This window comes from Grus americana, chromosome 27, assembly GCF_028858705.1.
Source record: "Grus americana isolate bGruAme1 chromosome 27, bGruAme1.mat, whole genome shotgun sequence".
NCBI lineage: Eukaryota > Metazoa > Chordata > Aves > Gruiformes > Gruidae > Grus > Grus americana.
Genome location: NC_072878.1, coordinates 215,662 through 230,405, shown reverse-complemented (window position 1 = coordinate 230,405; position 14,744 = coordinate 215,662). Strand labels below are relative to the sequence as shown.

The 14,744-nt window shown below is 66.0% G+C and overlaps 3 protein-coding genes across 6 annotated transcripts in view; 1 reads left to right on the top strand and 2 right to left on the bottom strand.

Moving 5' to 3' along the window:
• Positions 1-197: 197 nt before the first annotated feature.
• On the top strand, positions 198-4,063 carry LIN37 (lin-37 DREAM MuvB core complex component). 3 transcript variants are annotated; one of them, XM_054804995.1, is made up of 10 exons: positions 198-284; positions 414-469; positions 796-871; positions 1,170-1,220; positions 1,747-1,776; positions 1,904-1,989; positions 2,570-2,739; positions 3,299-3,421; positions 3,635-3,708; positions 3,826-4,063. In XM_054804995.1, exons 2-10 carry the CDS (start codon positions 436-438, stop codon positions 3,905-3,907), a joined length of 726 nt encoding a protein of 241 aa, XP_054660970.1. In that variant the 5' UTR covers positions 198-284; positions 414-435; the 3' UTR covers positions 3,908-4,063. The 3 variants fall into 3 exon arrangements, with proteins under 3 accessions (XP_054660970.1, XP_054660969.1, XP_054660971.1); XM_054804994.1 differs by having other exon boundaries at positions 1,729-1,776; XM_054804996.1 differs by lacking the exon at positions 3,299-3,421 and having other exon boundaries at positions 1,729-1,776.
• Positions 4,064-4,148: 85 nt separating this feature from the next.
• On the bottom strand, positions 4,149-8,115 carry PSENEN (presenilin enhancer, gamma-secretase subunit). 2 transcript variants are annotated; one of them, XM_054804962.1, is made up of 5 exons: positions 8,030-8,115; positions 7,263-7,323; positions 5,505-5,609; positions 4,422-4,541; positions 4,149-4,288 (listed from the first exon to the last, which is right to left on the bottom strand). In XM_054804962.1, the coding sequence occupies exons 2-5, from the start codon at positions 7,321-7,323 to the stop codon at positions 4,260-4,262; spliced, it is 315 nt and encodes a 104-aa protein (XP_054660937.1). In that variant the 5' UTR covers positions 8,030-8,115; the 3' UTR covers positions 4,149-4,259. The 2 variants fall into 2 exon arrangements, with proteins under 2 accessions (XP_054660937.1, XP_054660938.1); XM_054804963.1 differs by having other exon boundaries at positions 4,174-4,288; positions 4,422-5,032.
• A 690-nt stretch (positions 8,116-8,805) lies between these two features.
• The window catches only part of KMT2B (lysine methyltransferase 2B), a 42,585-nt gene continuing 36,646 nt past the window's right edge, over positions 8,806-14,744 (bottom strand). Inside the window, 5 exon segments of the mRNA XM_054804800.1 lie at positions 8,806-10,201; positions 11,365-11,494; positions 12,325-12,408; positions 12,507-12,617; positions 14,141-14,318. Of these exon segments, the coding sequence (XP_054660775.1) occupies positions 9,926-10,201; positions 11,365-11,494; positions 12,325-12,408; positions 12,507-12,617; positions 14,141-14,318 (779 nt within the window). The 3' untranslated portion in view covers positions 8,806-9,925.

The following is a 14,744-nucleotide window of genomic DNA, read 5'->3' as shown; positions in this document are numbered from 1 at the left end:
CCCCCGCGCGCGTCGCCTAGCAACGCCGCCTCCATTTCCCGTCACCACCCCCCCCCCCGGCGCCTCTCCGCGAAATGGCGGCGCTTCCAACATGGCGGCGGACTACAACTCCCGTCGTCCCCCGCGCGGCTTTCGCAAAGCACCGCCCCCTTCCACACCCCCCCCTTCACCCCCTCTCGGGCGCTGATTGGATGAGAGGCAGGAGACAAGCGGGAACGCCGGCCAATAGGCGCCGCGCGTTGAAGGGGCGAGGCGGAGCGGCGGCGGCTGAGGGGAGCGGAGCGGTGAGGGGGGGGCGGCGGATTTTTGGGGCGATTTTGGGGGTTTTGGGGTTTTTTTGGGGGGGGTTGGAGGGTTTTGAACTTCTGGGAGATCCCCGGGAGCTCTAGAGAACCTTCCCCCACCCTCTGCAGGGCTCCGCGGTGGCCGGACGCGATGCTGGCGGTGAAGGTGAAGGTGGAGAAGCCGGGTGAGCCCCTCCCCCACCCCCCTCCCCCACCCCTCACGCCCCTCCCCCACCCCCAGGCCCCTCCCCCACCCCTCACACACTCCTCCCCCCCTCCCCCACCCCCCTCCCCCACCCCTACACCCCTCACGCCCCTCCCCCACACGCCCCTCCCCCACCCTTCACCCCCCTCCCCCACCCCCTCCCCCCACTTTGGCTGGAGAAAGGGGGGGGGGGAGGGGGGGCGGCACAGAGGTGACCCGGGTGTCCCCCCTGTGTCACCCCCCCCCCATGTGTCCCCTCCCCCCTCCCCTCCCCCCCTCATCCCCCCATTTTTGGGGCCCCCCCAGACCTGGAAGCCGCCTCAGCCCGCAGCCGCCTGGACGCCGTCCTGCAGGGGCTGCTGGAACGCAGCCAGGGCCCGCGGTGGGTCCCCCAAAACCCCGAGGGGGTCCCCAAAACCCCTGGTGGGGTCCCCAAACCCTTGGGGGGTCCCCAAAACCCTGGTGGGGTCCCCAAACCCTTGGGGGGTCCCCAAAACCCAGGGGTGGGGAGGGGGGGAGGGGAAAAACACCACCCCCCCCCCCGAGAAGGGGGGGGAAGGTTTTGGGGGGCCCCAGGGGGGTTTTTTGGGGGGGGTCAGAGGGATGGGGGGAGGTTTTGGGGTCCCCCCGATGTAAATTTGGGGGGGGCCCCCCCTTAATTTATTTTTTTTGGGGTGCAGGGAGCAGATGGAGGAAGAGGCGGGAAAGGCGCCCGGAGACGCCCACAGCAAGTGAGGGGAAGGGGGGGCACCCCAATTTTTTGGGGGGGGAAAACCCCGATTTTGGGGAGGGACCCCCCGATCTGAGGGGGGGAGCACCCTGATATTGGGGGGGAGAAACTTGGTGTTGGGGGGACACCCCAATTTTGGGGGGAAAACCCAATTTTGGGGAGTTTGGGGGGGATAAACCCTATTTTGAGAAGTTGGGGGGGACACCCCAATTTTGGGGAGAAAAACTGATTTGGGGGGGAGGGGTGGTGGGGAGCCCCTGATTTTGGGGGGGAACCCCCAATTTGGGGGGGTTTGTGGGGGGGAGACCCCAATTTTGGGGTAGGGCACCCCAATTTGGGGGGGGCGATTTGGGGGTGGGGGGGCTGTTTGGGGCGGTGCCACACCCATTTGGGGAGGAGGGGTGGGAATTGGGGGGGAGGGGCTTCTGGTGGGGGGGAGGGGTGTGTGGGGGGAGGGGACCCCCCAATTTAAGGGGGCCCCCCCAAAAAATTGCCCCTCCCCCCCCCAGCCCCCCTCCTTGTTGCAGGGAGGCGTCGCCCAGCGCCCCGGGCAAGAGGTGAGCAGGGGAGGGGAAGGGGGGAGGGGATTTGGGGGTCCCATCCCCCCCCTCAAAATTTGGGGGGTTTGACCCCAAAATCTCACGGTTTCACCCCAAAAATTTTGGGGTGTTTCCCCCCCCCAAGGCCCTCGGGTCGGTTCTCGCAGCAGCGGAGGAAGAAGAGGAGGGAAGCGGAGGAGGGGCTGCCTGACCCTGCCCAGCAGCGGCACAGTGAGCGGGTGCTATGGGGCTGCCCCATAGCGCTATGGGGCTGGGTTCGGCTGTGGGGCTGGCCCATAGCGCTATGGGGCTGGGTTCTGCTATGGTGCTGGGTTCGGCTGTGGGGCTGCCCCATAAAACTATGGATCTGGGTTTGGCTGTGGGGCTGCCCCATAGGATTACAGGGCTGGGTTCGGCTGTGGGGCCGCCCCACAACTGCTATGGGGCTGGAAGCTTCCCAACCATCCCACTGTAGGGCTGAGGTGGGCGCTATGGGGCTGGGAGCACCGCTGTGGGGCTGAGGTGGGCGCTATGGGGCTGGGAGGGATGCTGTGGGGCTGGGAATGGACACTATGGGGCTGGGAGCACTGCTATGGGGCTGAGGTGGACGCTATGGGGCTGGGAGCGCCGCTATGGGGCTGAGACCCCCCCAGTGAGGAATTTGGGGCGCAGTGTGTGTGTGTGGGGGGGGGGTGACTCAACGATTGACCCCAGTGGATCCCACTGTGGGTCTGCCCCCCAACTTCCCCCCCCACACACACATCCTGTGGGGCTGCCCCCCAAGTCCCTGACGCCGTGGGGCGCCCCACAGATACCTACGTGATCAAACTCTTTGACCGGAGCGTGGAGCTGGGGCAGTTTCCCGAGGGGACCCCCCTGTACCCCGTCTGTCGCGCCTGGATGCGCAACTGCCCCACGGCGCGGGGCGGGGGGGCGGCCCCCCAACTCCCCCAACACCCCACGGCGCCGCCGCGCCCCGAGGTGAGACACCCCCACCCCCGGTGTGGGGCGGGACTTGGGGGGGCAGCGGATGTGGGGGGGGGATGGGGAGACCTGACATGCACCCCATGGATGGGGGGGGGGGCCAGCCCCATAACTTAGGGGGCAGAGGGGGACCCTGATATCCCACTGTGGGGCTGGGGGGGGACCCCAATATGCTGCTGTGGGGCTGGGGGGGGGCAACATTCTGCTATGGGGCAGGGGGGACGCCAAGATCTTGCTGTGGGGCTGGGGGGGACCCCAAAGTGTTGCTGTGGGGCTGGGGGGGACCCCAATATCCTGCTATGGGGCTGGAGGGGGGTAACATTCTGCTATGGGGCTGGGGGGGGACCCCAATATCTCCCTATGGGGCTGGGGGGGGACCCCAATATCTATGGGCTGGGGGGGACCCCCAAGTGTTGCTATGGGGCTGGAAGGGACCCCAATATCCCACTATGGGGCTGGGGGGGGTCCCCAATGCCCCGCTATGGGGCAGAGGGGACCCCAAAGAAGGGGGTGGGGTGATGTGGGGCACCCCCTGACACCCCCCCCCTCCCGCCAGGGCGCCGCAGGGCATGCTGGGAAGGGGGAGGACATCTACGAGCTGCCCCCCCCCGCCCCCCCGGGGCCGCCCCGCATCCCCTCCCCCCTCGGCCCTGAGGAGGGGGCCCCTCCCCCCGACCAGGTGAGGCCCCTCCCCCACCCCACACCCCATCCCCTCAAGTGCTTCCCGATGATGTCACTCCCCCCCTGCATGATGTCATCACCCACCCATGACATCACCCACCCCCCAATGTCACCAGCCCTTCCCCCACCCACCGTGACATCATCCGCCCACGCTGTGACCTCACCGATGACGCCATCGCCCCCACCCCCCTCCCCCTCCTTCCCCCCACAGCTGCCCGACCCCGCCCCGTCGATGTCATCGCTGATCTACAAGAACATGGAGCGCTGGAAGCGCGTGCGGCAGCGGTGAGTCGACGGGGGGGGGATGGGGTGGGGGGGGGGGTGTCGGGGCGCGTAGACGCCGCGTGACGCCGCCGCGTGACGCCGCCGCGTGACGCCATGTGACGACGCCGCGTGACGCAGGTGGCAGGAGGCGGGGCAGCGGCAGCAGCAGCGCTACGGGCCCAGCCTGCGCCTCCTGCGCCTCATCTACGAGCGCCAGTAGCCACGCCCACCCGCCGGAGACCACGCCCACCCGACCCCGAAGCCACGCCCACCCCCCCCGCCCACAGGACCAATGGGAGCCTCCACTGACAGCCAGCAAGCCCCGCCCCCTCGCCTCGGCCACGCCCCCTCTGTAAGCCCCGCCCCCCAATAAAAGGCTTTTGGCAGAGGCGGTGGGCGGGGCTTGGAGCGGGGCCACGCCCACTGGGGGGCGGGCAGTGAGGACACGTGACCACGGGGGGGCGGGGCCAAGGCAGGTTTATTTGGGGGGGGGGGAGGAGGGGAGGGGGGAGCCCCCCAAATCCACAGGAACGGCCCCAAAATGGGGCGGTGGGGGGGTGGGTGGGATGATGTCACATGGCGTCAGGTGATGTCACAGCTCCTGGGGGCGGGGCAGGGGGCGGGGTCAGCACCACCCCGACCCCTTAGCCCCGCCCCCAAGCCCAAGCCCCACCCCCCAAGCCCCACCCCAGCTCCAAGCCCCGCCCCCATTTCCCAAGCCCCGCCCCCCTCACCTCCATCACCACCTCCCCCCTTTGGGGTGGGCGTGTCCTCAGGCGGGTGGGCGGGGCCTCCGGTGCGGTGGGCGGGGCTCCAGGCGCAGCAGGCGGGGCTTGGTGCTGGGTGGGCGTGGCCTTCTAGGCAGTGGGCGGGGCTTCGGGCCAGCCACAGCCCCGGTATTGGGGGCGTGGCCTCGGGTGGAGGTGGGCGGGGCCTCAGGCTGTTTGTGGCCCAATGGTGGAGGGGTGGGGGCGTGGCTCCGGAGCAGGGTGGGCGGGGCTTCAGGCAGGGTGGGCGGGGCTCCAGCCTTGGGGGCGGGGTTCTGGGGTGGGGGCGTGGCCTCGGCTGTAGTGGGCGGGGCTTCGGGCCAGTCACAGCCCCCCCGGGCTTTGAAGGGGCGGGGCTCCGGGGTGGGCGTGGCCTCGGGCAGGGTGGGCGGGGCTCCGGGCAGGGGGAGGGGTCCCAGGGGGCGCGGGGGGGGGGGCTCAGGGGGTGCCGAGGGGCAGGGTGAAGGCCAGGTAATCGCCCAGCGCCCCCCACGTCGCCCGGCGGCTCTGGAACACCCCCACCCAGGCGCCCAGCCCCACCCCCCACAGCCCCACCCCCAGCGCCGAGCGGCGAACGTCTGGGGGGGGGGGGAGGGGAGGGGGGAGACGTCAGCATCTGGGGGGGAGGGGGGGACCCCAAATCCGCCCCCCCCCGAGCCCCAATAGACCCCCAGGACCCCCCCAGCCCCCCCCCAGAGCCCCTATAGATCCCCAACAGCCCCCCCTTACAGCCCCCCCAGCCCCCTATAGCCCCCACCCCATACCCCCCCACACCCCCTATAGCCTCCTATAGATCGCCTATAGATCCCCCAGCCCCCTATAGCCCCCCTAAACCCCCCCAGCCCCCACCCCATACCCCCTATAGCCCCCCCTTACACCCCCACTACAGCCCCCCCATACCCCTATAGCCCCCCCAGCCCCCTATAGCCCCCCCTTAGACCCCTAGAGATCCCCTACAGCCCCCCTAAACCCCCCCAGCCCCCCCCTTACACCCCCCCCAGCCCCCCATAGCCCCCCCAGATCCCCTATAGATCCCCTATAGGTGCTCACAGCGGCGCAGCAGGGGCTGCTCCCCGTACGGGGGGGCCACAAAGGCCTCGCGGAAGAACCACAGCACGTTCACCAGCCACAGGAAGGGCAGCAGGGCGAAACCCCCTGGGGGCGGGGCCACCTCAGCCACACCCCCCCGGGAGGGGCGGGGCTTGGGGGGCTGGGGGAGGGGCTATGGGGGGTATGGGGTGACTATGGGGGGCTCTGGGGTGACTATAGGGGGGCTATGGGGCTCTATGGAGTGACTACAGGGTGCTGGGGGAGCGCTATGGGGTGATTATAGGGTGCTATGGGGTGCTATGGGGTGACTATAGGGGGGCTATGGGGCTCTATGGAGTGACTACAGGGTGCTGGGGGAGCGCTATGGGGTGATTATAGGGTGCTATGGGGGTTATGGGGTGCTATGGGGTGACTATAGGGGGCTATGGGGGGGCTATGGGGGGGCTATGGGGCACTATGGGGGGGACTATGGGGTGCTGGGGGGGCTATGGGGTGATTATAGGGTGCTATGGGGGGTTATGGGGTGCTATGGGGGGTTATGGGGTGCTATGGGGTGACAATAGGGGGCTATGGGGGGGCTATGGGGTGACTATAGGGGGCTATGGGGGGGCTATGGGGGGGTTATGGGGGGGTTATGGGGGGACTACGGGGTGCTGGGGGGGCTATGGGGTGATTATAGGGTGCTATGGGGGGTTATGGGGTGCTATGGGGTGACAATAGGGGGCTATGGGGTGACTATAGGGGGCTATGGGGGTGCTATGGGGGTGCTATGGGGGGGTTATGGGGGGACTACGGGGTGCTGGGGGGGCTATGGGGTGATTATAGGGTGCTATGGGGTGCTATGGGGTGACTATAGGGGGCTATGGGGTGCTATGGGGTGACAATAGGGGGCTATGGAGGCTATGGGGTGACTACGGGGTGCTATGGGGGGGCTATGGAGCACTATAGAGTGACTATAGGGTGCTACGGGGTGATTATAGGGTGATTATAGGGTGCTATGGGGTGGCTATAGGGGGCTATGGGGTGATTATAGGGTGCTATGTGGTGACTATAGGGCGCTATGGGGGGGCTATAAGGTGATTATAGGACACTGGCGTGGCTATAGGGTGCTATGGGGGTGCTCTAAGGTGATTATAGGGTGCTATGGGGGGGCTCTAGGGTGCTATAGGTGCTACACGTGCTATGCGGTGGCTATAGGGCACCATAGGGTGGCTGTAGGGTGATTATTGGGTTCTATGGGGTGGCTATAGGGTGCTATGGGGCACTATAGGGGCTACAGGGTGATTACAGAGTGCTATGGGGTGACTATAGGGTGCTACAGGGAGCTATAGGATAATTATAGGGTGCTATGGGGTGACTATAGGGTGCAATGAGGTGGCTATAGGGGATTTATAGGGGGCTGGGGGGGCTCCAGGTGCTATGGGGTGGCTATAGGGTGACTACAGGGCAGCTATAGAGTGCTTATGAGGTGCTATAGGGTGACTATAGGGTGCTATAGGGTGTCTGGAATGATTATAGGGTGCTATGGGGCAACTATAGGGTGGCTATAGGACACTATGAGGTGTCTGGAGTAACTATAGGGTGCTATGGGGCAGCTATAGGGTGGCTATAGGGTGCTATAGGGGATCTCTGGGGTGCTAGCAGTGTCTATAGGGTGCTATAGAGTGTCTATGGGGCGGCCGTGGGGCAGCTATGGGGTGTCTATGGGGTGGCCGTGGGGTGTCTATGGGGCAGCCGTGGGGCAGCCGTGGGGCTCACCCAGGTAGTACTTGCGGCAGAGCTCCAGCTTGTCCTCGTTGGAGACGCGCTCCAGGTTCATCTGGGGGGAGCAGCGACCCACGGCCCGGGGCCCCTGACCCACAGCTCTGCCCCACGGGACCCACAGACCCACGCCCCCAGCCCCACAAGTGACCCCCTGTGACCCCCAACCGCCCCCCTCCCCCAGCCCCATCAGTGACCTCCCGGACCCACGAGTGACCCCCCCAGACCCACGTCTCTGCCCCACGCGACCTACAGCCACCTCCCTGGGACCCAAAAGTGACCCCCCCCAGCTCCACGAGTGACCCCCCCAGCCCCATAACCGCCCCCCTGGGACCCAGAAGTGACCCCCCAGCCCCAAGAGTGAACTCCTGGTACCCTTAACTGACCCCCTGGGACCCACAAGTGACCCCCCAGCCCCACAAATGAACCCCTGGTACCCTTAACTGACCCCCCAGCCCCACAAGTGACCCCCCAGCCCCACAAGTTACCCGCTGGGACCCATAACTGACCCCTCAGCCCCACAAGTGACCCCCTGGGACCCATAACTCACCCCCCAGCCCCACAAGTGACTCCCCAGCCCCACAACCACCCCCCGGGCCCCCACGAACAACACCCCCCCCCCCCCCCAGCCCCACAACTACCCCGCGGGCCCCACAACCGCCCCCCTGGGCCCCCCAAGCGCTCCCCCCCGTGCCCTTTGACCCCTCCCCGTGCCCTTTGACCCCCCCAGCCCCCCCAATTCCCCCCCAGCTGCCACCCGGTACCTCGGCTCCCTCCGCAGACGCTCGCACTTCCGGTTCCGCCCCCGCCGCGAAGCACGCCGGGAGCGGCAGCTCCGCCAATAGGAACGAGCGGTGGGCGGGGACGGCGGCGCGCAGGGAGGGAGCGGTGATTGGCGGAGGGAAAGGGGCGTGGCCGGCAGAGAAGGGGCGGGGCCGGCAGAGAAGGGGCGTGGCCAGCGCGGCAGGGCTGGGAGGGTGGGGCGGGGCCAGAGGGGCGGAGTCAGGAGGAGATGGGCGTGGCCTGGGCAGCGGGGCGTGGCCAGCGATAGGGCGATGGGCGTGGCTAACGGGGAGGGGCGTGGTTTAATGGGGAAGGGCGTGGTTTATTGGGAATGGCGTGGTTTATTGGGGAAGGGGCGTGGTTTAATGGGGAATGGCGTGGTTTATTGGGGAAGGGTGTGGTTTATTGGGGAATGGCGTGGTTTAATGGGGAAGGGCGTGGTTTATTGGGGAAGGGCGTGGTTTAATGGGGAATGGCGTGGTTTATTGGGGAATGGCGTGGTTTAATGGGGAAGGGCGTGGTTTATTGGGGAAGGGCGTGGTTTATTGGGGAATGGCGTGGTTTAATGGGGAAGGGCGTGGTTTATTGGGGAAGGGGCGTGGCCAGCGCAGCAAAGGACACGCCCCCCGGTCCAAGGAGTCTCTTTATTGGGGGCGGAGCTTCCGCCGCCTTTAAATTAAAATACAAAAAACCCCCCCCAAAAACCGGACCCCAAATCTGCCCCCTCCCCCACCCCCACCCCCAAAAAAAACCCCCCAACCCCCCCCCAAAACCAACCCCCACCCCCCCCAAACGATAAAACCGACCAAACCGCCCGGAAAAGCCCCAAAGTGCGTAGAAAAAGCCCCAAAATTCTACAAAGGCCCCGGGGGGGGGGGGGGGAGGGCTCAGCCCCACAAGTGTGGGGCAGGATCGGGCCCATGGGGGGAGGGGGAGGGGGGGGGGGTGTCCTGTGGGGTCCCCAGCACCCATGGGTGGCCCCAGGATCCTCATGTCCCCCCCGTCCCTGGCTCCCTCCACCCCCCGCCCTGCTCCACCCATGGTCTGTGGGTGCTCCCGGCACCCATGGGTGCTCCTGTGTCACCCACGGGTGCTCCACGGTGCCTGGAGGCATCTCCAGGACTTCCGGGTCCCAGGTCCAGCAGCTCCCTGCGGTTGGTGGGTGCCCCCCCCCTTTCCCCCCCTTCAGCACCCATGTGTCACCCATGGGTGCTCCAGCGCCTGTAGGCATCTCCAGAACTTCCATGGGCACCTCTAGGTCCCATCTGCACCAGGTCCCTGCGGTCAACGGGTGCCCCCCCAGCACCCAAACTTCCCTGTAGGCATCTCCAGAACTTCACGGGCACCTCTGGGTCTCCTCCCTGCGGCTTGTGGGTGCCCCCCAGCACCCAAACTTCCCTGTAGGCATCTCCAGAACTTCCATGGGCACCTCTAGGTCCCCTCCCCATGGCTTGCGGGTGCCCCCCAGCACCCAAAGGTGCTTGTAGGCATCTCCAGAACTTCACGGGCACCTCTGGGTCTCCTCCCTGTGGCTTGCAGGTGCCCCCCAGCACCCAAACATCCCTGTAGGCATCTCCAGAACTTCCATGGGCACCTCCAGAACTTGAACGGGCACCTCTAGATCTCCTCCCCGTGGCTTGCGGGTGCCCCCCAGCACCCAAAGGTGCCTGTAGGCATCTCCAGAACTTCACGGCCACCTCCGGGTCTACCTCCCCACGGCTCGCGGGTGCCCCCCAGCACCCAAAACATCCCTGTAGGCATCTCCGGAACTTCTGGAACCACCTCATCATCACCAGGACGGGGCGGTTAACGGGTTATCGGTCGGCGACGGCAGGCGGGGGAGGTTTGACCCACCAGCACCCAAGGGTGCTCGGCCCTCAGTTGAGGTAACGGCGGCAGCGTTTGGCGCCGCAGTTGCAGGGGAGTTTGGCGGCGGGTTCTTCGATGGGGAACTTGTAGTCGTAGGTGAGCTCCTCCCCGCGGAGGATGCGCCGAAGGGCGAAGATGACGATGTGTTTGTGACCTTCCACGTGGATGACCCTGGAGTAGCAGTTGGGTTCGCAGGAGTGGTTGATGAAGCGGGCGGCGCTGCCGTGCATGGTGGCGTCCACCACCTCGGCGTCGTCGATGCGGAACATGTAACAGCCGATGCCCTGGGGTGGGGGAAGGGACAGTGGGATGGAGGAGGTCAAGGGTTGGGGACATCAAGGGATGGGGACATCGTCAAGGGTTGGGGACACCGTCAAGGGATGGGGACACCATCAAGGGATGGGGACATCAAGGGATGGGGACATCGTCAAGGGTTGGGGACACCGTCAAGGGATGGGGACACCATCAAGGGATGGGGACATCAAGGGATGGGGACATCGTCAAGGGTTGGGGACACCGTCAAGGGATGGGGACACCATCAAGGGATGGGGACATCAAGGGATGGGGACATCGTCAAGGGTTGGGGACACCGTCAAGGGATGGGGACATCATCAAGGGATGGGGACATCAAGGGATGGGGACATCGTCAAGGGTTGGGGACACCATCAGGGGATGGGGACATCAAGGGATGGGGACATCGTCAAGGGATGGGGACACCATCAGGGGATGGGGACATCAAGGGATGAGGACATCATCAGGTGTTGGGGACACCATCAAGGGTTGGGGACATTTGTCAAGGGTCGGGGACATCAAGGGAGGGGGACACCAAGGGATGGGGACATCATCAGGGGATGGGGACATCAAGGGTTGGGGACATCATCAAGGGATGGGGACACCATCAAGGATTGAGACACCATCAAGGATTGGGACACCATCAAGGGTTGGGGATATCATCAAGGGAGAGGGACACCACCAAGAGTTGGGGACATTTGTCAAGGGTTGGGGACATCAAGAGATGGGGACACCACCAAGGGTTGAGAACATCATCAAATGTTGGGGACACCACCAAGGGTTGGGGACATTGTCAAGGGTTGGGAACATCATCAGGATGTCCCTGGGTGCCCCGAGGTGTCCCCATGTGTCCCCGAGGTCCCACCTTGCTGTCATAGAACTTCTCCCACTTGCTGATGGGCACCAAATGGAGGACACCTCACATCCCCATGGTGTCCCCATGTCCCTGGGTGCCCCAAGGTGTCCCTGAGGTGTCCCCAAGTGTCCCCGAGGCGTCCCCAAGGTCCCACCTTGCTGTCATAGAACTTCTCCCACTTGCTGATGGGCACCAAGTGGAGAACGCCTCACGTCCCCATGGTGTCCCCATGTCCCTGGGTGCCCCAAGGTGTCCCCAAAGTTGTCCCCAAGTGTCCCCGAGGTGTCCCCGAGGTCCCACCTTGCTGTCGTAGAACTTCTCCCGCTTGTCGGTCAGCACGGAGCGCACCACGATCCCCGAGTACTCGATCACCATCTCCCCGGCCTCGATGTTGCGTTTGCAGAAGAGCCCCCGGCCGTGGATGGCCGAGCTGCGGGGGGAGGGGTCACCCCAAAACCATGGCACACACCCTCCCCCGGGACACCCAGCACCCATTGACACCCCCCAGCACCCATTGACACCCCCCAGGCACCTATCGACCCACCCCAGCACCTAATGGCCCCCCCCAGCACCCATTGACCCACCTCAGCACCCATTGACCCCCCCCAGCACCCACTGATGCCCCCCACCCATTGACCCCCCCCAGCACCCATTGACCCACCCTGGCACCCAATGACCCCCCCCAGCACCCAATGGCCCCCCCAGCACCCATTGACCCAACACCCACTGACCCCCCCGGCACCCATTGACACCCCCCAGCACCCAACGACACCCCCAGCACACTTGGGGATGGGTGACACCAAGGATGGGTGACATCAAGGATAGGTGACACTAGGGTTGGGTGACACCAAGGTGTCATCACCAAGGATGGGTGACAGTAGGGTGACAGCAAGAAGAGGTGACATCAGAGTTGGGTGACACCAGGGTGGGGTGACAGCAAAGACGGGTGACACCAAGAAGAGGTGATGCTAAGGATGGGTGATGCCAAGGATGGGTGACATCAAGAATGGGTGACACCAGGATTGGGTGACACTGGGGTTGGGTGACACCGGGGTTGGGTGACATCAAGGATGGGTGACACCAAGATGAGGTGACACCGGGGTTGGGTGACACCAGGGTTGGGTAACATCAAGGATGGGAGACACCAAGGTGGGACGACACCAGGGTTAAGTGACACCGGGGTTGGGTGACACTGGGGTTGGGTGACACCCCGGTTGGGTGACACCCCGGTTGGGTGACGCGACAACGCGGTGACCTCACCGATAGACGCCGACGGCCTCCTTGGCGGTTCTCTTGAGGTGCCGGAAGCGCATGGCCATGGGCAGCTCCAGGCTGGTGGCACGGCTGGGGGAGGGGTCAGGGTGGGGTGGGGGGGTGGGGGGGACGACACCCACTTGTCACCCCGACCCCCACCCACCCACCGAGGGGACCTGGGTGCTCACCGGGTGGGTTTGAGCTGCACCTCGTCCTCCTCTTCCTCACGGGGTGGGGGACCTTGGGGGAGGGTGCGGTGCTGGGACGCCAAGAAGCTGAACATGTCGAAGGTGCACTTCCTGCGGGGGAGGGGTGCTCAGAGGGAGCACCCATGGGTGCTCCCCCCACCCACCCATCCCATCCCAACCCGGCCATCCACCCAGAGGTGTCACCCAATGGGAAGAAAGTGGAGGGGGGGGGGGTTGGGGAGAGCGGTGGGTGGTCTCAAAATGGGGTGGTGGCACCTATGGGTGGGCAACGGCAGCCATGGGTGGTCAACGGCACTCATGGGTGCCCAGTAACAGCTATGGGTGGCCAATGGCAACCACGGGTGGTCAACAGCAGCCATGGGTGATCAACGGCACCCATGGGTGCCCAATAACAGCTATGGGTGGCCAACGGCAACCATGGGTGGTCAACAGCAGCCATGGGTGGTCAACAGCACTCATGGGTGCCCAATAACAGCTATGGGTGGCCAACGGCACCTACGGGTGCCCAACAGAAGCCATGGGTGCTCCGGGGAGGGATCTAGTGGCCTCAGGAGAGAGTCAGAGACACCCATGGGTGCCCCAGGGACGGATCCCACCACTCAAACCCAGCCCACCAGCACCCATGGGTGGCATGGCGATGGATCCCACCACCCCTGGATGCCCCGGGGATGGATCCCCCCACCCAAACCCAGACCAGCAGCACCCATGGGTGGCATGGGGATGAATCCTACCACCCTAAGGACAACCAGCAGCACCCACGGGTGCCCCGGGGATGGATCCCACCACCCAAACCCAGCCACCAGCACCCACGGGTGCCCCGGGGATGGATCCCACCACCCAAACCCAGCCCACCAGCACCCACGGGTGTCCCGGGGATGGATCCCACCACCCAAACCCAGCCACCAGCACCCATGGGTGCCCCGGGGACGGATCCCACCACCCAAACCCAGACACCAGCACCCATGGGTGCCCCGGGGACGGATCCCACCACCCAAACCCACCCCACCAGCACCCACAGGTGCCCCAGGGACGGATCCCACCACCCAAACCCACCCCACCAGCACCCACAGGTGCCCCAGGGACAGATCCCACCACCCAAACCCAGCCACCAGCACCCATGGGTGCCCCGGGGACGGATCCCACCACCCAAACCCAGACACCAGCACCCATGGGTGCCCCGGGGACGGATCCCACCACCCAAACCCACCCCACCAGCACCCACAGGTGCCCCAGGGACAGATCCCACCACCCAAACCCAGCCACCAGCACCCATGGGTGCCCCAGGGACGGATCCCACCACCCAAACCCAGCCACCAGCACCCACGGGTGTCCCGGGGACGGATCCCACCACCCAAACCCAGACACTAGCACCCACGGGTGCCCCGGGGACGGATCCCACCACCCAAACCCAGACACTAGCACCCACGGGTGCCCCAGGGACGGATCCCACCACCCAAACCCAGACACCAGCACCCACGGGTGCCCCGGGGACGGATCCCACCACCCAAACCCACCCCACCAGCACCCACGGGTGCCCCGGGGACAGATCCCACCACCCAAACCCACCCCACCAGCAGCACCCACGGGTGCCCCCCCCACCCGCCAGCACCCACCGCAGGTAGAGCTCGGCGCGGGCGCAGCCGGAGGGGTTGCGGGGTGGCGGGTGGGGGGGGTCCCGGCGCGGGTGGTACCGGAAGCGATAGCGCCCACAGGCCCCCGCCCCCGGCAGCTGCTCCACCAGGAAGACGACGGCGTCGTGCTGCACCCCGAGGAGCCGCAGCCCGCTCATCCCTGCGGGCACCCATGGGTGTCGGGCCACGGCGGGGGGGGGGTCTGACACCCACCCACCCACGGGGACGCTAAAGCCCACCCCAAGGGCACCCAGGGGTCTAGGGGGGGCACCCAGGGGTCTAGGAGGACCCAAACCTCCACCCATGCAGAGAGTAGCACCCACCCACAGGGCACCCAAGGGTGTAGGGGGGGCACCCATGGGTGTCAGGCTGCAGGGGGGATCCTGACACCCACCCACGGGGACCCTAAAGCCCACCCAAGGGCACCCAGGGGTCTGGGGGGGGCACCCAGGGGTCTAGGAGGACTCAAACCCCCACCCACAAGGCACCCTCTCACCCAAGGGTGTAGGGGGGCACCCATGGGTGTCATGCCTTTGGGGGGGGGATGACACCCTGACACCCACCCAGGGGGACCCAGGGGTCTGGG

Excerpts from the sequence above, each read along its gene's own strand:
- LIN37 (XM_054804994.1), top strand. The coding sequence starts at position 436 with ATGCTGGCGGTGAAGGTGAAGGTGGAGAAGCCGG. Across the intron at positions 470-795 it reads GGTGAAGGTGGAGAAGCCGG|ACCTGGAAGCCGCCTCAGCC; the intron begins GTGAGCCCCTCC and ends GGGCCCCCCCAG. Across the intron at positions 1,221-1,728 it reads CCCGGAGACGCCCACAGCAA|CCCCCCTCCTTGTTGCAGGG; the intron begins GTGAGGGGAAGG and ends TCCCCCCCCCAG.
- PSENEN (XM_054804962.1), bottom strand. The coding sequence starts at position 7,323 with ATGAACCTGGAGCGCGTCTCCAACGAGGACAAGCTGGAGCTCTGCCGC. Across the intron at positions 5,610-7,262 it reads CTGCCGCAAGTACTACCTGG|GGGGTTTCGCCCTGCTGCCC; the intron begins GTGAGCCCCACG and ends CCCCGCCCCCAG. Across the intron at positions 4,289-4,421 it reads GGGGGGAGGTGGTGATGGAG|GAGCTGTGACATCACCTGAC; the intron begins GTGAGGGGGGCG and ends CCCCGCCCCCAG.